Raw genomic sequence first — 25362 nt, 5'->3', positions numbered from 1 at the left:
TGTTTGTGAGAACAAAATACACATTTTCAATAAATCAGTTGAATCTTGGATGCGGCCTGAGTTCAGGAATATCCTTTTTTCGCTGAGTGGTGGAAAACCCCTCAAGCTGAGACTTAACTGATTCAACTGAATTGAAATCACATTTTTCATTTGAGTGTCTTCCAACCGTGATGTCATGGAGGCCTGATTTCTTCGTGGAAGATTTTTTAATGAACATATAGAAATTAACATTGTGTGTGTGTGTGGGGGGGGTGGGTTACTTGAGGATGATTTAAGAGACTAAGTGGTATGTGAACTGTCTCCAAGTTGAGCACAAGACTGCAAAGTACTTAACTTGTACTGTATGTAGGTCAAACCAGTTCTGCAAGAACACTCCCAAGAACAATAATTATACACTAGATGAACGATGAGGGTTGGGATTCAACGATTCACCTTTGAAGAGCATCCCTCCTAACATGTGTCACTTGTAAGTTGAGTACAGTGGGTGAAAACAAATACATACACATTTTAAATCATAAAATACAATTTGTGAAACAGTTTTTTTATACTTAGGGTTTATGTCTCAGGTGGCATGGTGGTGCAGTGGTTAGCAGGTTTCAGGTTTGAGTCCCGGCTGGAGCACGGCGTCTTTCTGGGTGAGTCTCCATGTTCTCCCTGTTCCTGCTGGGTTCTCTCTGGTACTCCAGCTTCCTCCACAGTCCAAAGACATCAAGAGGGGACGAGGTTAATCCAGACTCTAAATTGACCGTAGGTGTGGCTGGGAGAGCCAATGGTTGTCTTTCTCTATGTGTTGGACCTGCCATGGACTGGGGACCTGTCCAGGGTGAACCCCGCCTCTCACCACCCCTCCACGACCCTCACCAGGATAAGTGGTAGAAAATGGATGGATGGATTTATTTCTCGTTAATAAAGGGAAGGGAAACAATTCGAGTAGTGGCAACAACCTATCCCTTGATCCCATAACTGCTTAGTTTGTGGCCTTGACATGGAAGTTTTTTTTTAATACTGTTGGGTTTATTTCTAGTTTTTATCGGGTATAATTTAAGTGTTTTCCTTCTCGAAGCGTCACCTTATCATGGTGGAGGAGTTTGAGTGCCCTAAGCACCCTGGGAGCTATGTTGTCAGGGGCATTTTGCCCCTGGTAGGATCACCCAAGGCAAACTGGTCATCAGTGAAAGGCCAGACAAAGAACAGTTCAAAATGACCCTTGTTGGAAAGAAAGATTAAGAGACAGAGTAACCAGCTCAGAGGGTTGGAGGGATTGTTTTTAATTTGTATCCTTCGTATCTTTTCTCCCTATTGTGGTACTTTGTTAAAACGCTTTGAGAGAAACTGCTGTAACGCCTAACATGAACCTAAACCCCAAGCAAAGCGGTTTCGGAATTGGACGAGCAAACAAAATGCCCTCATGAAGATGGTTGAAAATTTAGCCATTCAACACACACACACACACACACACACACACACACGCCTCAATTTAACCAAATGAATGAATGAATGAAGCAGTGTTTTCTTCTTATCAGATAAGCTCAGGACACCTATTTGTGAGAAAATACACATTTTCCAGAAATCAGTTGAAGCTTGGATGAGGTCTGAGTTTAGGAGCGTCGTTTCTTTCGCTGTGTGATGGAAACCCTTCAACTTTACTGTTTCAACCGCACTGAAATCACATTTTTCATTGAGTGTCTTGCAGCTGTGATGCGAGTCTTGATTTCTTAGTGGAACATTTTTTTATTGAACATCAAGAAACGAACATCCAGGTGAGAGCATCAGCTCCTCCATTTCATGTTTGAGTTACAGGAACAGCGAGAAAACAGAAACAAAAGACAAGAAATAATTATGTATGCACTTGTGTCTATTCATCCTCTCAAATAATGATTTTCAAGCAATCTCCAGCCAAACGTCCAAATCTTCCTCTGAACATTCATGGCAGGTGATTGGGCCCAGGTGGAGATTTGTGTTTGGCCACGCCCACATGAGTGTCACACCTGAGGCTCGTGACTCAGTCACAGCAGCTTCATGATCCACCAATTTCATCCGGACCAATGATCCAGTTCCTCATGACACCATCATTGTTGTGGGTGAGCCATTGACCTTATGACTTACTCACAAATACAGAAGTAATCAAGTTTCAGGGAAAAAAGTTTCTCAGCAGTTCAGAAGCTTATTTTTAGTTTGGTGACTGAAGTAGAGTCCTCAGCTCCAAGAGAGAAGATGGGGGTTCTGTGGGTCCCTATTGGGGACGTGACGTCCTCACGGTGGCTTTTCATTCACTCTTCGAACAAATGAAATCCCTGCTAGCAATGCAGCTAATGTCGTTAATGCCCAGCGGGTCTGTGGAAAAACACACAAAAACAAGAAAATCACTTCATTATTTTACAATTTCAAACATTTTTGTTAAAAAAAACAATTCCCACCTACAATTAAGTAACTTTATTGGTTAAAATGTCTTCATCTGACTGGAAACTGATTCCTCCAGAGCCCAGGAAGTGAGATGGAGAACTAATTCATACGCAGAAAATGTAATAGTTAACGCTCTCATCTCAGACAATAATTACCACACACACACACACAAAACCATCTTAATGAGGACATTCATTCATCAGTTCTCAAGCCCACTCAAACTGGGTTATAGTGGTACAGATCGCTCCAGTGGTTAGTAGAGGAATCCTTGAAATATTTTTTTCTCCCCCCCCCCCCTCTGTCTGTCTCTCGATGTCTCGCTCTCACACACACATATAGATAGACATTCTTTTCCTGTTTGGAGTGGAGGAGGATGAAATTGTCAGTGCCATCTATGAAACAAGGTACTGTCCACAAAAATCGCCTGCATATGAACAATGACAATTTAAGTCTTTTGATTATTCTGAGTACATACGACAAGACACTGAGGACAATGTTGGTCCAGATAAGGGTTGATTTCATGATTTCACCACGGATTGTGAACATTATACAGAGGATCAGTTTAACAGTAGCATCAAAAGCTGTTAACAATAAATTTGAACAGCAGAAGCCCATCCATCCATTTTCTTCTGCTTATTCCTGTTAAGGGTCACGGGGTGAAGCCTATCCCAGCGGTTTTTCAGGTGAGAGGCGGGGTTCAACCTGGACGGGTCACCAGTCCATGGCAGGGCCAACACACATAGACAGAAACCAGCCACGCCTACGGTCAATTTAGAGTCTGGATTAACCTGGTCCCCTCTTGATGTCTTTGGACCTCGTCCCCTCTTGATGTCTTATGTTTTTAAATTGAGTCAATGATAATGAAATCGTGGTAATTGTACGGATCTGTCTACGGATTATAATGCCATTGACATGTCAATAGTAAAGAACACTATTGAATATCCCGTCAAACCCCTTTCACATATATGCAATCAGTCATTCTTAACAGGCATCTTTCCAGATAAAATTAAGATGGCAAAAGTTACTCTCATCTAAAAAAAACCCAAAACAGACAGACATTTATTTTCCAACTACAGACAAGTTTTTTTTACTTCCTCATTTTCCAAGATATTACAGAGATTATTTACAAAGAGTCTTGATAATTTTATTGAAAAATTCAATGAATTAAATGAGCAGCAACATGGATTTGAGTTAATAGATCAACCTCACTGGCCATAATGGAACTGGTTGAAAAATTGTCTTCGTCAATAGACAGCTGAGAATACACAGTGGCAGTATTTGTCCACCTCAGAGTGTTTGATACATGTTGCCAAAGCACAACATAACACATCATAATAATTGTATATGCTAGAAAACCATGAAATGAGATTGAATAATAATGATAATGATATGTAGGAAATAAGTACAATAAGACCGCAAATCTCCCTTCTCATTAACTTGGCATCGTCCAAATCAAGATGTGAAATACTTTAGTGTACAAATGTATGATCCACACGATCTACAGCATCAAAGAAACTCATTTCATTGACATCAATCAAACAATGACTTTTTACCTCCAAGTTTGGCGGTCATACAATGTTGTCCTCGTCCGTTGTTGTTAGGCTGTCCGGGTGACCAGTTGACGCCTTCAAACTTTGAACCATCGCTCCACAGCCAGACTCCCTCCTGAAAGAAAATGTTTGAAAGCTTCCTTATTTCTGACCTCATTCACTATCATACGATGAAGGGAACTTTTTCTTGATGTTAAAGGGGAATAACTCCAAAATATTTTGCTGTGTTGTAATTCTATGGAGGATTATTGGTGGGTTAAGCTAATGCTGTGCCTCCTCAGTAGGAACAGGATTTTCGGTTACAGGTGTTCTCTGTGTTCCCTGAGGGAAGAGACAACCTCTCCACCCATTACATATTACATTTGTATGGGGAATCAACCTCCTGGATCATGTAACGTGGATACTCATTAAGACACATCGGTTGTACCAGCGATGCCCTTGATTAGTGTTGTATAAAACACCTGTGGTGTGGGGCTTGTGCTTCATATTGATCGACACATATTGAGCGCCTCTCTGGTGGAGATATAGTCTCTTCACACAGAGAACAAAGGTTACACCCCTAACCAAATGTTCTATATTGTATTGAGACTATCTCTCCACCCATTACATATTACATATGTATGGGGAACCTCTGTCAGACACCCTGTGAGGAGGCCATGCAGACCAGCACGAGTGCAATCAGATAAATAGATAAATCAATTATTTACACTACTTACAAAACCCCAGGCCTGATGGGACTGCCAGACACAGGTGCTGCTTGCTCCTTGGGCCTACCAACCAAACAAGATGCTAGGGTGTTGCGGAGGGGTGAAGAAACTGCCAGATGCAAGGCTGCATGAGTTGACTTGGGCCTCAGTGTGGGAACAAGAGTCACAAAAACACAAAAATGGACTCCTTTTCAGGGCCTAGTTGTGGCTAGCACCTGCTCTCCAAAGGATAGGCTAGCTGCTATGTTAACTGAATAGTATTTCACAAAGGTTGAGGGCATTGATCATGTGGCTGCTTTGCAAATCTCTTGTAGAGAAGCACCCCACCATAGTGCCCAGGAGGTTGCCCTGCCCCTTGTGGAGTGAGCATGGAGCCCTGGCAGAGTCAGCCCATCTGTTCTTGTGTAAGCCTGTCGGTCCGCCTCTATAACCCATCTGGCCAGTCCTGACTTTTATCTTGCACACAGAGTTTGTGCGATTCATATGAATCAACAGTGCCCTGACAGGGCATAGGGCTGAGGCCTGATGACCAGTTCTGTCATACTTCTGAGTGTGAGGCAAGGGGCTGAGCTAAATGGTTTGGTTCAGATTTGCATCGGAGAGTACTTTTGGGAGGAAGGCAGGGTTGGGCCGCAGGATAACTCCAGCGTCCCCTGGAAGCAGCTTACAGCCCTCCTGATGGACAGATAAAGTGTGCAGCACCCCCATTCTCCTTGCTGAGCAGACTGCTAGAAGTAGAGCAGTCTTAAATGATATCCACTTCAGCTGGATGGTCTTGATTGGCTCAAACAGGGCATGCTGGAGTGCCTCCAGCGCTCTGTCCAAGTCCCATGGGGGCACCCTTGGTGCCTTAGGTCGCATCGTTTGTTGCTGGGAGCCCTTCAAGAATTGTGAAATGAGGGCATAGCAGTGTCCAAACAGACTTTCCCCACTCATTAAGCCTTAATTGCAGCTACCATGCCCCCGAGGGTGGCAGCAGATCCTCCATAAGACGGGGTGGAGAAGACTGAAAGGGGGAAGGGCATACAGCAGACCTTGAGGCCACAGTTGAGCAAGAACATTAGTACCGAGTTGTTGGTTGTCCCCTCCCAGGGAGTAGAACATTGGACAGTGAGCTGTCTCCCTGGAGGCAAACAGATCAGCTATCGCTGTCCTGAAGTGGTGCCAAATATGTGCAACAACCTCCAGATGGAGCCTCCATTCTCCTGGCTGAGGGCCTCACCTAGACAACAAGTCCACCACATTGTTCAGAGGGCCTGGCAGGTAGGCAGTTCTTAGAGAAAGAAACCTTGGGTATACCCACGTCCACAGTTTGCAGGCCAGCCGCTCTAATTGGGGAGAGCCCAGTCCCCCGTTGTCTCTTGACAAAGGCTGCTGCCACTGTGCTCTCAGTCCTGACTAATATGTGGCACCCCTGGTGGAGTGGGAGGAACTGTAGAGCACAAGTTGAACTGCCTGGAGCTCGAGCGCATTGACATGTTGTTTCATTTGCTTGCTGGTCCAGAAACCCCACACTCCTAGGCATGCATGTATGGCCCCCCAAGCTACCTGCGAGGCATCCGTTGCTAGGAGTTGCTGATGCCTCACAGGACCCAGCCTGCCCCCCCACCCCCAAGTTCTGTGGGCGCCTCCACCAGCAAAGTACACACAAAGTTGTTGTGTCTGCCAAACTTTGATCGACAGGGGAGTCTGGGGTCCCAAGCCCAAGTCAAAGTTCACAGCACAAGGCACCGCTTCAATGTGTAAAAGCCAGAATCAGACGATCTGGACAGTGGCTGCCATTAAGCCCATCAAATGGAGACACAGCCTCCAACTCACCCTTGTGTTGAGGCCATTATGGCCTCTCCCCACTGTGCAGTCAGGGAGATTGATGCTGCTCTGGAGTCCAGGGTCATGCCAAGAAATTCGGTGACCTCTGATGGTTCTAGACTGCGTTTTTTTTTTCTTTTAACTGCAGCCCTAATTTCTTGATGTGCTGCAGCAACCTGGAAATGTGGTCACAGCACATTTGTTGTGTCAGGGCACATATCAGCCAATTGTCCAAATAACTGAGGACCATGAGGACTCGCCAAGGAAGGCATCCAAGGACTGTGTCCATGCACCTTGTGAATGTCCAGCATGCAAGAGAGATTCAGAAAGGGAGGACCATGAACTCTTATGTCCTGTCCCCAGATTGGAACTGAAGGAGGCACCAATGCCCTCTCCAAATTGGTGTTTGAAAATCTGGGATTTTGAGATTGACTGTGGAAAATCAGTTGCCTTGATTTACAGCCGTGCACGCTTCTCCTCAAAGCAGGAGGCAGGGAGCTTTGGATCCTCTGGCAACATGATCTCCAAGGCTACTGCTGCCCGATTCAACTCCTCTTATAGCTGGGAGACCATAGGCCATTCTTGCAATCCTGAGCTGGTCTTGGTTTTTGGGCTAGTCCCCCACCCTTGACTGTCTTGCCCTGCTGTCAGCATACTCTCATCTTCAGAGGGAAACAAGGAGAGTACATCCTCATCTGATTCCCCTCCTTCGTGGGCTGGAGGTAAAGAGGAGCGGCAATCCTCTTGGTTGGGGGATTGCAGTCACTTGTGCTTTCCAGCCCTGTCATTTTTGGAATGGGAATGGGGCCACTTTTCAGCAAAGAAGTGGGCACAAGCCTCCCTTGTGCTCAAAGGTTTTATAAAGCAATTCATGCATGCTGGTGGGTTTTCTCTAGCACCCTCAGTATGCTAGGAATCCAAACATGCTATGCACTTGATGTACCCATCCTCCATAGGCAGTGTGATGTTGCAGGCCACGCACTCATAAGTGGATGTACTGGCCATTATAGCAGACGATAGCAGTCAACAGCTTTTTGTTTGTTTTTCCTTTTTATATACTGATACTTTTATTCTTATTCTTACCTTTGTCCTCCTAGTTTATTATCATTTTTCATCTTTGTGCCTGGCCATTAGGGTTTGTTAACTTCTGGGAAATTAGTCCCCCCTTGGGCTAGGCTAGGTTAGCTGTTTGCCGCTTTGATCGTGGCTCTTTAATTGTTGCAGAGAAACCAGCACCTGGAGCTGAGGCCTGTGTGCGCTCTGAATGGGGATCACTCTAACACACCACTGTGTGGAATATGCCGTATAGGGGAATCACAGTTAGCTTAGCGACAAGGACTACATGGAATACAACCACCAGAGAGAAAGCCTTAAGACAATTCTCCCACAACTTAACTGCAACTTCAGCGACAGGTAAGCGGCTCCAGTTGTACTCTGACTACAGTTTTAAAGGCTATGTCTTTGAGTCCATGTGGAGATGAAAAAAGCACAAGTCCCACGCCAACACAGGTGTTTATACAACACTAATCAATACACAATCCAGTAGTTCCATTCCCCATACATGTGCAATATGTAGTGGGTGGAGAGATGGTTTCGATACAATAGAGAACTTTCATCCATCCATTCATTTTCTACTGCTTATCCTGTTATGGGACGTTGGGGGAGGGGGGGGGGGGGCTGGAGCCTGTCCCAGCATTCTCCAAGCAGGAGGCAAATCCTGGAAGGGTTGACAGTCCAGGGACAACACATACAGACAGAAAGCAGAAAAAAACAAAAAAAAATTGGCAAATGGATTGTTATTAAAAATATGTCTCTCTTCCCATAAACCCAAATTGCCCAAAATTTGCATAATTTGGGGCAAAAGGGGATTCCCATGGTGGCTCCTTGAATTTGTAAATAGTACTTGCTGTTAGATAAAGTAACTTGACTTCAGAGTGAACTTTGTCAAGAAGATAAGCAATTCAACCGGCAGAGTGTCATTCTTGGATGTGATATAAATGTCCATAGCTTCTAGTCCGTCCTCATGGGTAATGTTGGTGTATAAGCTCTCCACATCAAACGTAACAAAAAAGAAATTTATGGTATTGTAGTATCACGCGACAGTTTTAGTTTTAAAACAGCTAGTTTTTCTCTAGTATCAGCAGAATAGAATGGAAGAGATGTTTATGAAATGATCAACAAACTGGCTCAAATGTTCTGTGAAAGAGTCTTTACTGGCCACAGTGGGCCTGTCCAGGGGGTGATACAAGTGTAACTTGGGTAACAAATAAAAGACAGGTACAACAGGATGTTCAATTTCAGGAATTCAAATTTGTTGTTGGTTCGCTACTTATTATTTAAAAGATCATCCCTCTCTCTCGTGTACCAGTCCAACAGATTATGCTGCAGATGTTCGTAAAATTTGTGAAAATAAATGAAAGGCAATATGTCTAAGAGCACTGACTCAGTTGCAATATGCAACACATTTACATATAGTGGCACTGTGTGACCTCAGTCCTCCACAGTCATGGTGTCTGGAGCCATTAATGCTGATCCACTGATCATGTGAGATCCTACAAATTCACAGTGTGACTTATGAGAATATTTTTACTTTTTTGTTATTATAGCTGCTATTATTTAACATTTCATTTACTACATCTGCTGGACCAAAGCAAAATTTTTTGCAGGCCACATTTGGCCCCTGGACCCATATTTCACATTTGAAACCATCTTTCCATCACGAAGATGTGGGGGGAAAAGTATACAGTATACATGCATTCATTCACCCATGTTCCTTTTCTCCAGGTTTGGGGTCTCACTTTTGCCTGGATCTCTAGTTTTCCAGAAAGATAAATTTTGAGAAGATAGGATCATGTTAAAAGAAAATTGAATATACAATGAGAGCTTGAAGATGGTGAGTTGTGTGTTGTGATTGCAGCAATGATCCGGCTTCTTTGCTGGTCCTGTGGAGTGAACTTGACCTGATAAAGTTGCTGGTGAAACATTCAAGAGCAGGCGACAAGACAAACATGATGTGTATTAATAAAACACTCACCTGTGTGGCATCGTAGCCTCCAACCCAAACACGCTGATGTGCACCAGATGATGTGAAAATGAAATCTCTGAGGAAGGTTTCCTGCTTCTTGGAGTAGATGGAGACCAGATTTCCACCAAGACAAGTGCAGTGAACCTGTGGAGAAAGAAAAGATACTCAAAAAAACATGACTAGACTTGCTAGCAAGTACAAGGGGGTCTGAAACCTGGTGTCCAGTGGATATGATGCAAGTTGGAACAGGCACCAAATTCTGCAAAACCACCTACAACCATCGTACCTTTTTATTGCCTTAAGCAGTGTTTTCAATTTGGAAAATAATTAGCGGTAGTGCCTGGCGGCACGGTGGTGCAGTGGTCAGCACTGTCACCTCACAGCAAGAAGGTTGTGGGTTCGAGTCGCGGCTCGGGCACAGGATCTTCCTGTGTGAGTCTGCATGTTCTCCCTGTACCTGCGTGGGTTCTCTCTGGTACTCCGGCTTCCTCCCACAGTCCAAAGACATGCAATTGGGGACCAGGCTGATTGATACTCTAAATTGACCGTAGGTGTGAATTTGAGTGTGAGTGGTTGTTTGTCTTTCTATGTTGGCCCTGTGATGGACTGGGGACCTGTCCAGGGTGAACCCCGCCTCTCGCCCATAGCTGCTGGTATAGGCTCCAACCCTCCCACAACCCTTAACAGGAAAAAGCAGAAGACAATGGATGGATGGATGGATAGCAATAGTGCCATCTAGTGGCCAACGTGTGAAATTTGTCAACAGAGTTATGGTTTCCTTCCTCTTTTGGCCTTCCTGCTCGTAGGCTCAGTGACGATTGGAGACTTCTCATTGCTACATGGACATTATTGCTGTGACGTTGTTAAGTTCTCCAGCCTGTCTGTCACCTCCACAAGTGATGCAGTGCAGCAGAAATGTTTATGACTGTAGTTAATGACTGAAGATGCAAAGTCCCCCCTCCTCCAAACAAGGGAAAGCTAAGTTAGCACAAGTGGACTCAACTCTGACTGCTCCATGATAGTTTTGTTGTGTTTTGCAAGGCTATGTTATGAAGGGGAGGGCAGAAACGACACGTCAGCTGTGTATTTATGGAGGCATGAATCTTAACAGAGGAGCAAACTGTGTGACTTGGTTGAGCTAAGAACTTGTTGTGTTGCAGGTCATGCAAGTGTGAGCAGCTGTAAAAGTGACTGTCACTGTCCCAAAGAGTGGTCACAAATTCACAAACTGGAGCCCACACACTACAATCAAAGAATAATTACAAGCCACAATGAGCAAATACTGTGTATTCACAATGCAAAAGAAATAAATTCATTTGAACATGACAAGATACAACAAGCCTGATTATTAGAACAGTTTCAGATCATGGACCATGAGTACAGCAGCAGACGGAGCTGTTCTATTACCTCTGCATCAGCCCATTGCCTTGATTGTTTGATGTAAATGTAACAGCGTCCATCAAAGTAACTCCAACCAGGATGGCAGGATTTAGCCTTGTTATCTGCGACACAGATATCAGTTCAGAAGGACAACAAGACACCAGAACTGCAAAACTGATTTCAGTTGACGTTGCCTTCAAAATATTTGGTGTTTTTCTACTGCTCTAATCTGACATGAACTCCATCAATCCTCTGCTGAAGACTTAAATAAAAAAATCAAGACAGTGCACCTTAATCAATATATTAGTATTTAATTTGAAAAATTCAGTTGCGACCCTGAAGAAGAAACTTAAAAAACAACAACAAAGTGAATTAGTTACACAGAAAAATGTAAATGGTCACATTTTTGACATAGAAAATTATAAATTTATACAATGAGCCAAAAGCGTTCAGGAATTTGAATTAAAGTACAAATCAGATTATTTATGGATGCATGGCCTGCATGTCTTTAACCAGTGTTTGGGATTCTTTTATTAGAGGTTCAATAGTTGTCACAGTTTCTGATGTCTGCTGGTACCAGTTGTACCAGGATTGGGTTCCTTGAGAGCCAATTTCCCACTGGCCAAAAAAACTGTTACAATCTGGCTTTGATCTGCATTAAAGACAGCAGCTTTCATCAGCGTTCACTCCCAGGTCAAACAACCTGCAGTGTACACAGAGTTTATCAGCCAGCAGACTTACGGCCAAAGGTTCCTGAAGAGTTTGAAAGCAAAGAATTGCCCTTTTCTTTTGCTCATCAAGTATTTCTCCAATCTGTGACCCAAAATATGTGATATGATCTGAAACCTTAAGGTGTGTGATCGGTTGAACTCTTACCAAAAACTGTATCAGAAGCCAGGGATTAGCAAACTCCAGCATTAATAACTACATCTGTTCAACCAACTACATGATTTGATCCACACTCAGGCGGAGCTTAAACTCGAAGTGGGTGGGGTTCAATGTACAACTTGACACTTAGGATCAAGTCAGTCGTTGCAGCTTTGAATGGAAAGGTTGCTACATTAATGGATTATTAGAACTTTTACAGAACAAGTTTTCATGCAGCATGTAGGTGTTTAAGCTAATTAGATTTCTTGTCCCCTTCAGTCTTTTTTCAGGAGTCTGATCACTTGCTTCATTATGTTGCTGATGTTTTCAACACAAAGATAAACGAAAACAACACAAGCAGTGTGAATTTGTTTCTGCATGCATGTGTGCATGCATGTGAGCATGCATGTGAGCATGCGCTGCGTAGCAAATGTGAGAGGCTAATCTGCTTTCCTCAAACTCGTGCTGCACAGAGGAAGAGGAGTCTGGAAAACTTGTGGCTGAGGGGAATTGGAGGCGAGCTGGTGGACTGAAGTGCAGCGAGCACTGCTGAAGAAGCTAAGAAACTGGCAAGCTGACGCTTTGCAGACAGAGAGTGACTGCTGCTGCTAGCTTCCGCTAACTGAGGTGAGGAAAGATCTGATGTGGAGGTTTAACAAACTTGAGAGGCACCAACCTGATGGATCAACTTCATCTGCCTGTGGATGGGAAGAAGCATCATTAGTTATGAATCCTGAATGGCAGCTTTTTCATTGTCTTATATTTGTGGAGAGGTTGCATTTGCTAGACTACAGTGGCAACATTTATATTTCATTGTTCTTTCAATATTTGAGTTAACGGAAACAGTAGGTAGGACACATGTTTGAACAAATGTTGGAACGTCAAATAAAAAGTGTCAGCCCCCGTCGTCTGTTCTCATCTGTGCCTGGCTTGTGGTTAAAGTATACAGAAGAATAGAAAACTATAAATGTCAACAAATCTCACTCACGTTTGAACACATCCACAGTCCACTGGTCAGACAGAAGAACACGAGGACGTCAAGACCTGATGCCATGGCTGTCAAGATACATTCAAGATGTCACTGCACAGTTCTGCTCGAAGTACATGACATGTCAGAGTACTACATTCTAATATGCAGTCCTAACAGCTTCACGTTTGCAAGGAATATGCAGTTTTTAAACAAGTGACCTAAAGAAAGATTTTGTCAATCGACAGTTTCTGTCACAGAGATGTCAGAAATGTATAATTGATGATAGGTGGTGTCATGTGATCTGAAGACAAGATGGCGGCACGGCCCACTCTTGTACTTCTGAGGATATCCAGTGGTCAGTTGGACCATGGAGTGAATTTGGACAGCACTTCCAAAAACCCCTCACCATGAAGCAGTTCATTTCAACACATTCCTGAGGACTTGTGTTGACCCACAAATCTTTACATGATGCAGTAACTATGATTTCCTCCCAAATCGGTGACCTTTGAACAATCAACCAAATTGACTCTTTCATGCACAGGTGTTGGGAAACAAACAAAAAATTATAAAGTGTAGATTTCTTATGTTGTGATCAGTTATTGATTATTATCACATCAAGAGTTGAAAGATTATGAGAGGGAAAACCGTGCAGTAACAAGGAAAACCTTTTTTATTCCAAAAGGAATCCTCGTTGGGGGTCACCCTCGAACCAACGAGAGGAGCAGCTTACCTGAAGGTGATGAGGAGGTCCAAGGTAGACTGGTGCACTGGGATGAGTTTCGGAGAGCAAAGCTGTTGTTTTTAAATGACCACAATTCTTACTGTGAGAGGAGTTGGACCTGAATCACAACACCTTTGTCAGTCAAACAGAAACAAAGCTCCTACCCGTCTTGAGATGGAAGAAAAAGAAGAAGATGCTGCTGACAAAGATGTGTCCTGGCTGCACTTCTGTCTCCCTTATATACAGAGAACACAGGGTCATGTGCATCCTTCAAATGTCGGCAGCTTTGTAATTAGTCTGGTAGAACCACATTGTTCAGCAGAACGCAAATTTGCCCCATCAAGATTCCTGCTGTGAGAAAGGCCTGCCTCACATCGTTGGATAGTAGCCAACATTCTCAGAAGATATGGAAAGTTTCAGAGTAAAATTCTAATGTTGCAGCATGGCTCAAGTGGTAGAGTGGCCATGGAGTCATCGGAGGGTTTTCTGTTTGACCCCTAACCCCCCTTGTCCAAGTGTCCATGGACATGACCCTGAACCTCTCACTTCACCTGGTTCTGTCTCTGATGGTCCATCCATGTATCACCACTTCTGGCATCAATATAGGAATGTTTGAATGAATAGGAAAGTGTTGGAAAAGTTTTTTGAGTGGACCAAAAATACTTCTTAGAAATGCAGTCCATTTGTAAGGCAACGATGAGTGTAGCTGTATTACAGTGAACATGTATGAGTGCAAGAATCCATGGGTATATGAGCATGGGTAAAGTGACTGCGGGTGACCTGAGAGTGATGATGGAGGGTTGGTGTATGTGGTAACAGTCACCTGGTCCAGCAGGAGTTGGACTACAAATAAACTCACCAGGACAGATATTTGATTTGTTGGAATTGTTTCCAGAACAGGGGCCCTAAAGGAATAAGCATCTGCACTTGCGGTGTACAAATGTCAAACCAGTTCCTCTGTTGGAAAACATCCAAGGACAACTAATTATGGACTTAATGACTAATGAGCCGTTGGGTTCAATGTGTTGTGAATAATCATGAGAAGTATTATGTAACTGGCCTCCATTCAGGTGAAAACTGGACTACAAAGATGTTACATGAAAGGACCAGGCCTCTGTTCGAAACATTCTCAATGATTAAATAGCGTTCTTTTAACTTCTTAAATTGTGAATGCAGATTTTACATTTGAATAATCCATAAACATTTGGATTTGATTTCTTACAAAAAAAAATCAAAAGTATAAACTTCCCATTTATTTGCTACCATGAAAGAATACTGAACATGAAAGTTTATAGTCAGTTTGTTTTTAGCTCAAATCCATGCTTTCATGCATTACTGAGTACACATCTGGATCGTCGTCGTCCTCCACTTTATGCGGTTGGTCGGGGTTGCGGGAGCAGCAGCCTCAGCAAGGAATTCCAGACTGTCCTCTTCCCAGGCACTTCCACCAGCTCTTCAGGTGGGATCCCGAGGCGTTCCCAGGCCAGCAGAGAGATGTAATCCCTCCAGCATGTCCTGGGTTGGCCCCGAGGCCTCCTCCTGATTGAGCATGCCTGGAACACCTCCTGAGGGAGGCGTCCTCACCAGATGCCCAAACCACCTCAACTGACTCCTCTTGACATGGAGGAGCAGCAGCTCTACTCTGAGTCCCTCATGAACGACTGAGCTTCTCACCCTGTCTCTGAGGGAGAGCCCAGCCACCCTGAGGAGGAAACTCATTTCGGCCGCTTGTATTCGCGATCTTGTTCTTTTGGTCATTACCCAGAGCTCATGATCACAGGTGAGGATTGGGACGTCGATTGACCGGTAAATCAAGAGCCTCGCATTTTGGCTAAGCTCCCTCTTCACCACAACAGACTGATTTAGCACCTGCATCACTGCGGCTGCTGCCCCAATCCGCCTGTCAATCTCCTGCCTGGATAAAGATGATAAAGATTACAATGGATGATGGTTGTCAGAGAATATAAAAGTGCATTTTTTTCATGGTTTATTTTTTTTGTTCAGCAGTCTGTCACCATCAATTTCAAGCGAAATATATGTAGCTGGCTCTTTCTGCATTCTGGGGTCACAAACAAGTGATGCAGTGGGAAGAAAGTCTTTGTGAGCCAAAGACAGCTATTAGTGAGTACTGAAAGGCTAAATACAATGTTTGTGTCAAGTATCACTTGGAATTTTTAACAAACTCCAGTTGTGATCTCATCTACCAAGTACTCATTTATATTTACTTCTACTTTACAAGTAGAGTCCAGGTCCAGTACCACACTCCTATGAATCCACACCCAACAATTCTCCATTAGTAAGCACATCCTGCAACAGCGGTGACAAAAACCTTCCTTTACCAGGCAGGAAGGTGGAGCAGATCCAGGATCAGTGGAGACGGTCCTTTGCTTTGACCATTTGGGGGAAAGAGAGCAGGAAGGTGGGACAGAGACAAAGACAGATAATGGAGAGCAACAGATACACAGAAGGAAAGAGAAGGACAGAGTTAAAGAGAGAGAGAAAGGGAAGAGACTGATGGACAGACGAGGATGTGGCAGCTTGAGCTTCTTCAGGTCTGCAGCCTCCTCCAGCAGCACCCGGGATCTGGGATGCGGGGAACCCGAAGTCTCCGGAGAAGAAGATGAGTTAGTAACACATAAGAGTATGATTTATATATGACACATATAGGAGGACAGAGAGGAGGAGAGAGAAGCCCAGTACACCATGGGAGATCCCCTGGCAGTTTAAGCAGCCCTAACTATAAGCCTGATCAAAAAGGAAGTTCTTGAGTCTGCTCTTAAAGGTAGAGAGGGTGTCTGCATCCCGGACTGCAACTGGGAGGCGGTTCCACAAGAGTGGAGACTGATAGCTGAAGGCTCTGGCTGCCATTCTACTGTTAGAAACTCTAGGGACTACAAGTAACCCTGGAGCGAAGGGTTCTAGCTGGGTAATAGGGGACAAGGAGCTCTGTCCGGTATGAAGGAGCCTGATTGTTGAGGACTTTGTATGGTAGAAGGAGAATTTTGAATTCTATTCTAAATTTGACAGGGAGCCATGCAGAGAAGCCAGTACAGGAGAGACATGGTCTCTTCCACTAGTTCTCATCAACACGCGGGCAGCAGCGTTCTGGACTAGTTTTTCTGCATGTTTTTGAGACAGGATGTGTCCGATCTTAGCAACGTTACATAAATGAAAGAAAGCAGTCCTGGAGATTTGCTTAATGTGGGAGTTAAAGGACAGATCCTGATCAAAGAGAACTCCTAGGTTCCTTACGGTAGTGCTACGTTGATGACACCTGGGTGAAGATCAAGATTCAGGAGGTACAACCGTTTACAGCACACATCAACTCGGTAGACGTCAACATCAAGTTCACCAGAGAGGATGTGAAAGACAACCATCTGCCCTTTTTGGACTGCGACGTCTACATTCAAGAGGACAGGAGCCTGAGGGTGGATGTGTACAGGAAACCCACCCACACTGACCAATACTTGCTTTTTGACTCTCACCATCCTCTGGAGCACAAGTTAGGTGTCATCAGGACGCTGCAACACCGAGCAGAGACCATCCCCACCAGCGTCCAAGGCCGGAAAAAAGAACAGCAGCATCTGAAAAGAGCACTTAAAACTTGTGGCTTCCCAGACTGGACCTTTGTAAAATCCTCTTCCAGGTCCAGAAAGGAGGAGAGCTCCAGGAGGAGGGAAGATGAAGAAGGCAGGAGAGAAAACATAGTGATCCCCTATGTGGCAGGGGTTTCTGAGAAATTAAGGAGAATCTATAATAAGCACCGCATCCCTGTGTCTTTTAAACCAGACAACACTCTGAGACAAAGACTGGTTCACCCCAAAGATCCCACCCCTCACAGCCAGAAAAGCAATCTGGTATACGCTGTCAGACGCAGTGAGGCCTGCACGGATCTCTACATAGGGGAAACCAAACAGCCCCTCAACAAGCGCATGGCCCAACATAGAAGAGCCAACTCTGGAGGACAGGACTCAGCGGTTTTCCTCCACCTCAAGGAGGAAAGCCACTCTTTCCAGGACGATCATGTCCAAATCCTCGACAGAGAGGACAGATGGTTTGAAAGAGGAGTTAAAGAAGCCATCCACGTCAGGATAGAGAAAGCATCTTTGAACAGAGGAGGTGGACTGCGACATTTCCTTTCACCTATTTACAACCAAGTCCTTTCAAAACTTCCCCAAAGAGCTCAGCTGAAAGACCCATGTGGAACGGCTGCTGCCAGCACAGCCCATTAGCATCTGAGTGGTCGGTGAAACTCCCTAACGACCACCCCTGAAACTCCCTGACACTGCACAACGACTGTCGTTTGGGGAGGCCAGGTGAGTCTCGGGAGGGTCGTTTCCACCACAATAGCACTGACCACTCCCACATAGGTTTATAAGCTGGAGTTTCCACACTCTTCACTAGAACTGAAGAAGCTTCTCGGATGAGAGGTGAAACGTCTTCAAGATAAACTTACGTCCAGTTGACCAGATTTTACTTCGCTTCGATCTACGGTAGTGCTGGGGACCAGGGTGATGCCATCCAGGGTACCTATCTCAGTGGAGAGGGTGTCTCTAAGATGTGGGCTGCACGGTTGTGCAGTAGTTGGCACTGTCGCCTCACAGCAAGAAGGTTGTGAGTTCGAGTCCCGGCTCAGGCACAGGATCTTTCTGTGTGGAGTCTGCATGTTCTCCCTGTACCTGTGTGGGTTCTCTCTGGTACTCAGGCTTCTTCCCACCGTCCAAAGACATCAAGAGGGGACGAGGTTAATCCAGACTCTAAATTGACTGTGGGTGTGACTGTGAGTGTGAATGGTTGTTTGTCTCTATGTTGGCCCTGTGATGGACTGGCGACCTGTCCAGGGTGAACCCCGCCTCTCGCTCGTTGACGCTGAGATAGGCTCCACCCCACCCCCCACCCCCGCGACCCTTAGCAGGAATAAGCAGAAGACAATGGATGGATGGATGGATGGACTTGTTCCAGTCTCTGTAGAAGGATATGGTGGTCAATGGTATGAAAAGCTACACGAAGATCTAATCAGACCAGCACAGAGACCAGTCCCTCATCTGATGCTAGTAAGAGGTCATTGGTAACTTTGACTAGTTCTGTTTCTGTGCTAGGATGAACCTGGAACCTGACTGAAATCCTCCAATCAGCTGTTGTTGTGGAGAAGTCACAGAGCTGTTTAGCAACTGCTTTCTCCAGAACCTTGGAGAGAATTGCAATTGATGTTGGTCTGTAGTTGGCAGAACTTCTGGTTCCAGGGTTGCTTTTTTGAGAAGGGGTCTAATTACGGCTCTTTTAAAGGACTGTGGGACGGAACCAGATACCAGTGACACATTGATCATGTCTAGGAGGGAGGGGTTAACGAAGGGTAGAGAGTCTTTCAGCAGCCTCGTTGGGATGGGGTGTAGGAGACAGGTGGAGGGTGAAGAGGAGGAAATTATTGAACTGTGCTCATGAAGGCTAACAGTAGAAAAACTACCAAGTGTCTGTCTGGTCCTCCCGCTGCCTCTGAGGTTTCTGAGGTTATAAGTGACATGGTGGCAGCTGATGGCAGCAGGAAAAGAATTTTCTCTCTAATATGTAGAATTTCATCATTAAAGAAGTGCATGAAATCTTTGCTGCCCAGGGAAACAGGAACATTTTAGGCTGTCTTACCAGAATGTATGACTGTATGACTCCTCCAGTTTGGAGGAGCGCCATATTCTCTCCAGTTTCTGGGTGTTTTGTTTCAGCTGTCTGGTTTCTGAATTGTACCAAGGTGCTAGTTTCCTTGGATTAATAGATTTCTTTTTCCGTGGGGCAATTGAGTCCAGAGTTGTTCTTAAGGTGCCTGCTGCAATTTTGATAAAATTTAAAAATTTGGAATGGACTAAAGATGACATCAGCGTCCTCTGTTATCATGGGACATGACACTGTCAAAACTAAGTATTTATTTGGAATATTTAGTTTAGCTGAAAGAAAAGCAATTGCTACCAGACCTCCCATGTTATAGATGAATGGTTTGATATAATTGATGATAAATTTGTGATGGAGAGAATCTCAATGCGGTTTCAACAATCCAAATTTGAAGACACCTGGAAGAAATGGAAAATGTCTTTTTCCCTGAAATGCCCTTCTTTTGCTTGAGTCTCTTTGTAAGTTTTATTTAGTTATTCATTTCTTTGTATTATCTACGTATGAAACACCCCATGGTCAGGTGCCATGTTTAAAAATGCTGTTAAGATGAAGAAAAAAAAAAACAGGAGCACTGAGTTAAAATGAGATACAATGTGATGAAGACTTTTGCATGTAATGTTGATGATACCAAATAAATAAATGAAAGAAGAAGATTTTAAAGTTCTTCCAGCTTTGATGGCACTGAGCTTGGACTTCTTAGTTGAAGATTTATTTATTGAAAATGTGAAAATGAACATCCAGGTCAGCTCCTACAGATCATGTTTGATTTACAGGAACAGGGAGAAAACTGAGAAACAAAAGAAAAAAAGTCAATGTAAGATACATGCACTCACTGGCCACTTTATTAGGCTCACCTGTCCAACTGCTCGTTAATGAAATTTACTAATCAGCCAATCACATGGCAGCAACTCAATGCATTTAGGCATGTAGACATGGTTCAAGACCATCTGCTGCAATTCAAACTGAGCATCAGAATGGGGAAGAAAGGGGATTTAAGTGACTTTGAACGTGGCGTGATTGTTGGAGCCAGACAGGCTGGTCTGAGTATTTCAGAAACTGCTGATCTACTGGGATTTTCAGGCTCAACCATCTCTAGGGTTTACAGAGAACGGTCCGAAAAGAGAAAATATCCAGTGAGCGGCAGTTCTGTGGGCAAAAATGCCTTGTTGATGCCAGACGTCAGGGGATGGCCAGACTGATTGAGCTGATAGAAATTCAACAGTAACTCAAATAACCTCTCGTTACAACCCAAGGTATGCAGAAGAGCCTCTCTGAATGCACAACACGTTGAACCTTAAGGCAGATGGGCTCCAGCAGCAGAGGACCACTCCGGGTGCCACTCCTGTCAGCTAAGAACAGAAAACTGAGGCCACGATTTGCACAGGCTCACCAAAATTGGACAACAGAAGATTGGAAAACGTTGCCTGGTCTGATGAGACTCGATTTCTGCTGCGACATTGGGATGGTAGGGTCAGACTTTGGCGTCAACAACATGAAAGCATGGATCCATCCTGCCTTGTATCAACCGTTCAGGCTGCTGGGGGTGGTTTTAATGGTGTGGGGATATTTTCTTGGCACACTTTGGGCCCCTTAGTACCAATTGAGCATCGTTGCAACGCCACAACCTATCTGAGTATTGTTGCTGACCATGTTCATCCATTTATGACCACAGTGGACCCATCTTCTGATGGCTACTTCCAGCAGGATAACGCGCCATGTCATAAAGCTCAAATCATCTCAGACTGGTTTCTTGAACAGGTCAATGAGTTGACTGCACTCAAATGGCCTCCAGAGTTCAATCCAAGAGAGCACCTTTGGGATGTGGTGGAATGGAAGATTCACATGATGAATGTGCAGCCGACACATCTGCACCAACTGCGTGATGTTATCATGTCAATATGGACCAAACTCTCTGAGGAATGTTTCCAGTGCTTTGTTGAATCTATGCCACGAAGGATTAAGGCAGGTCTGAAGGCAAAAGGGGGTCCAACCCAGGACTACCAAGGTATACCTAATGAAGTGGTCAGTGAGTGTGTGTGTCGATGTATATATGTATAAATAAAATATGTGTGTGTGTGTGTATGCATCCCAGATGATGGACACAGATATTAGACAAGCACTGATTTCCCACCATAGATCATTATTAAATGTGATATTATAACCGATCGAGACCCTGCACCAGATTTAATGACACCATCATTGTTGTGGGTGAGCCATTGACCCTTTGACGAACTCACAAATACAGAAGTAATCAAGTTTCAGGGAAAAAAAATGTTCTCAGCAGTTCAGAAGCTTATTTTTAGTTTGGTGATTGAAGTAGAGAATTCAGAGCTCCAAGAGAAGATGGGCGTTCTGTGGGTCCTCATTGGGGACGTGACGTCCTCACGGTGGCTTTTCATTCACGCTGAGAACAAATGAAAAGCCTCCCAGTATGGCAGGGGAGGTCATTGAAGAGCAGCGGTTCTGTAGAAAAACGAACAAAAATGAAGAAGCAGTGTTTCCTCCTGATCAGATACGTTGAGACACTTGAGATTTTCTACATTCAACTACATGACATCTCTTCAACATCAACCGTTGGTTCTTCATCTGGGCAACTCACATCAACTTTTTCAGCCCTGTTAATTTGTACATAAAATTCAAAAGATTTGACATTTTTCTTCAATGGCAATGATCAAACAATGACTTTGTACCTCCAAGCCTGGCTTCCATGCAATGTTCTTTTCCCCCAGCGTTGTCAGGTTGTCCACGTGACCAGTTGACGCCTTCAAACCTTGAACCATCGCTCCACAGCCAAACTCCCTCCTGAAAGAGAAGGTTTGAAAGCTTCTGAGAAGGATCGTTGGTGGGTCAAGCGAATGCTGTGCCTCCTCAGTAGGAACAGAACAGATTTTCATTTCTTTTTTTTCAATCAGTCACCACAAATTTTTCTCCAAAGACTGATTCAGCTGCATCTGCAGTCTGATGTCTGGAAAAAGACATTCTGATGCCCGAACCACCTCCACTGACTCCTCTACATGGAGGAGCAGCAGCTCTACTGAGTCCCTCCTGAATGACTGAGCTTCTCACCCTGTCTCGAAGGGAGAGCCCAGCCACCCTGAGGAGGAAACTCATTTCGGCCGCTTGTATTCGTGTACTTGTTCTTTTGGTCATTACCCAAAGCTCGTGACCACAGGTGAGGATTGGGACGTCGATTGACCAGTAAATCAAGAGCCTCGCATTTTGGCTAAGCGCCCTCTTCACCACAACGGACTGATTTAGCACCCGCATCACTGCGGATGCCGCCCCAATCCGCCATTCAATCTCCCGCTCCATCCTACCCTCATTCGTGAACAAGACCACGAGTTACTCAAGAGTGGGCAAAAAGACAAACATGATGTGTATCAATAAGACACTCACCTTTACATTATCGTAGCCCCCAACCCAAACACGCTGATGTGCACCAGATGATGTGAAAATTAAATCTCTGAGGAAGGTTTCCTGCTCTTGTGAGTAGATGGAGACCAGATTTCAACCAAGAGAAGTGCAGTGAATCTGTGGAGAAAGAAGAGATACTGAAAAAAAAGCCACAGGACTTTACTTGCTAGCAAGAAATGAGGGGGTCTGAAACCTGGAGAGTCAAAACTTGGTGTCCACTGAATGCGAATGCAAATTCTGCACAACCACCCACAACCATCCTTCCTCATCATCGCCTTTGATTAAAATAATCAACGGTAGTGCCATCTAGTGCCAAGGTGTGAAATTTGTCAACAGAGTTATGGTTTCCTTCCTCTTTTGGCCTTCCTGCCTGTTGGCTCAGTGACGATTGGAGAGACGTTGTTCAGTTCTCCAGCCTGTCTGTCACCTCCACAAGTGATGCAGTGCAGCAGAAATGTTTATGACTGTAGTTAAGGCTGACAGCTGATTGTAACCCTTCACTTAGAAATAGAAGCTTTCTTCACCAGCCTGATTATTAGAACAGTTTCAGATCATGAACCATGATTACAGCAGCAGACGGAGCTGTTCTATTACCTCTCCATCAGCCCATTGCTTTAGTTGGTGGACGTAGATGTAACAGAGTCCATCAAAGTGAGTCCAACCAGGACGGCAGGAATTAGCGTCTTCATCTGTGACACAGATATCTGTTCAGAAGGACAACAAGACACCAGAACTGCAAAACTGATTTCAGTTGATGTTTCCTTCAAAATGTTTGGTGTTTTTCTACTGCTCTAATCTGACATGAACTCCATTAAAAATCTGCCAAAGACTTTAATCAAAAAAATAACGATGCACCTTAATAGACACACCAGCATTACGTTCCAATTGAAATGTGCCAAAATTTGTGAATTTTGAAGAATTCATCAATCTTCCTGAAGAATTAATTTACAAACAACAAAGTAAAATGTAACTGATTAATTTTCTTTTACATTTAAATTTTTGGTGTGAGCATGCATGTGAGCATGCGCTGCGTAGCAAAGGTGAGAGGCTAATCTGCTTTCCTCAAACTTGTGCTGCACAGAGGAAGAGGAGTCTGGAAAACTTGTGGCTGAGGGGAATTGGAGGCGAGCTGGTGGACTGAAGTGCAGCGAGCACTGCTGAAGAAGCTAAGAAACTGGCAAGCTGACGCTTTGCAGACAGAGAGTGACTGCTGCTGCTAGCTTCCGCTAACTGAGGTGAGGAAAGATCTGATGTGGAGGTTTAACAAACTTGAGAGGCACCAACCTGATGGATCAACTTCATCTGCCTGTGGATGGGAAGAAGCATCATTAGTTATGAATCCTGAATGGCAGCTTTTTCATTGTCTTACATTTGTGGAGAGGTTGCATTTGCTAGACTACAGTGGCAACATTTATAATTCATTGTTCTTTCAATATTTGAGTTAACGGAAACAGTAGGTAGGACACATGTTTGAACAAATGTTGGAACGTCAAATAAGAAGTGTCAGCCTCCATCGTCTGTTCTCATCTGTGCCTGGCTTGTGGTTAAAGTATACAGAAGAATAGAAAACTATAAATGTCAACAAATCTCACTCACGTTTGAACACATCCACAGTCCACTGGTCAGACAGAGGAACACGAGGACGTCAAGACCTGATGCCATGGCTGTCAAGATACATTCAAGATGTCACTGCACAGTTCAGCTCGAAGTACATGACATGTCAGAGTACTACATTCTAATATGCAGTCCTAACAGCTTCACGTTTGGAAGGAATATGCAGTTTTTAAACAAGTGACCTAAAGAAAGATTTTGTCAATCGACAGTTTCTGTCACAGAGATGTCAGAAATGTATAACTGATAATAGGTGGTGTCATGTGATCTGAAGACAAGATGGCGGCACGGCCCACTCTTGTACTTCTGAGGATATCCAGTGGTCAGTTGGACCATGGAGCGAATTTGGACAGCACTTCCAAAAACCCCTCACCATGAAGCAGTTCATTTCAACACATTCCTGAGGACTTGTGTTGACCCACAAATCTTTACATGATGCAGTAACTATGATTTCCTCCCAAATCGGTGACCTTTGAACAATCAACCAAATTGACTCTTTCATGCACAGGTGTTGGGAAACAAACAAAAAATTATAAAGTGTAGATTTCTTATGTTGTGATCAGTTATTGATTATTATCACATCAAGAGTTGAAAGATTATGAGAGGGAAAACCGTGCAGTAACAAGGAAAACCTTTTTTATTCCAAAAGGAATCCTCGTTGGGGGTCACCCTCGAACCAACGAGAGGAGCAGCTTACCTGAAGGTGATGAGGAGGTCCAAGGTAGACTGGTGCACTGGGATGAGTTTCGGAGAGCAAAGCTGTTGTTTTTAAATGACCACAATTCTTACTGTGAGAGGAGTTGGACCTGAATCACAACACCTTTGACCCCAACACGACCCCTAACCCTCCTTGTCCAAGTGTCCATGGACATGACCCTGAACCTCTCACTTCACCTGGTTCCGTCTCTGTTGGTCCATCCATGTATCACCACTTCTGGCATCAGTATAGGAATGTTTGAATGAATAGGAAAGTGTTGGAAAAGTGTTTTGAGCGGACCAAAAATACTTCTTAGAAATGCAGTCCATATGTAAGGAAACGATGAGCGTAGCTGTATTACAGTGAACATGTATGAGTGCAAGAATCCATGGGTATATGAGCATGGGTAAAGTGACTGCGGGTGACCTGAGAGTGATGATGGATGGTTGGTGTATGTGGTAACAGTCACCTGGTCCAGCAGGAGTTGGACTACAAATAAACTCACCAGGATAAGCATTTGACATATGGATCATCAAGACAACACGCC

The 25362-nt window shown here is 44.3% G+C and overlaps 1 protein-coding gene across 2 annotated transcripts; it reads right to left on the bottom strand.

Annotated features, from left to right (window-relative positions):
• Positions 1–1766: 1766 nt before the first annotated feature.
• Positions 1767–24211, bottom strand: LOC147255428 (galactose-specific lectin nattectin-like). 2 transcript variants are annotated; one of them, XM_086212530.1, is made up of 7 exons: positions 13442–13598; positions 12730–12797; positions 12418–12439; positions 10902–10996; positions 9504–9638; positions 3957–4068; positions 1767–2334 (listed from the first exon to the last, which is right to left on the bottom strand). In XM_086212530.1, the coding sequence occupies exons 2-7, from the start codon at positions 12793–12795 to the stop codon at positions 2267–2269; spliced, it is 498 nt and encodes a 165-aa protein (XP_086068656.1). In that variant the 5' UTR covers positions 12796–12797; positions 13442–13598; the 3' UTR covers positions 1767–2266. The 2 variants fall into 2 exon arrangements, with proteins under 2 accessions (XP_086068656.1, XP_086068657.1); XM_086212531.1 differs by lacking the exons at positions 12418–12439; positions 12730–12797; positions 13442–13598 and adding exons at positions 23792–23813; positions 24104–24211.
• Between the last annotated feature and the right edge of the window lie 1151 nt (positions 24212–25362).

The sequence above is a fragment of the Aulostomus chinensis genome, chromosome 9 (assembly GCF_037954235.1).
Source record: "Aulostomus chinensis isolate RoL2024-O1b breed Wild chromosome 9, RoL_Achi_v1.0, whole genome shotgun sequence".
NCBI lineage: Eukaryota > Metazoa > Chordata > Actinopteri > Syngnathiformes > Aulostomidae > Aulostomus > Aulostomus chinensis.
Note: the sequence above shows the minus strand (reverse complement) of the source record. Positions and strands in the feature narration are given on the sequence as shown.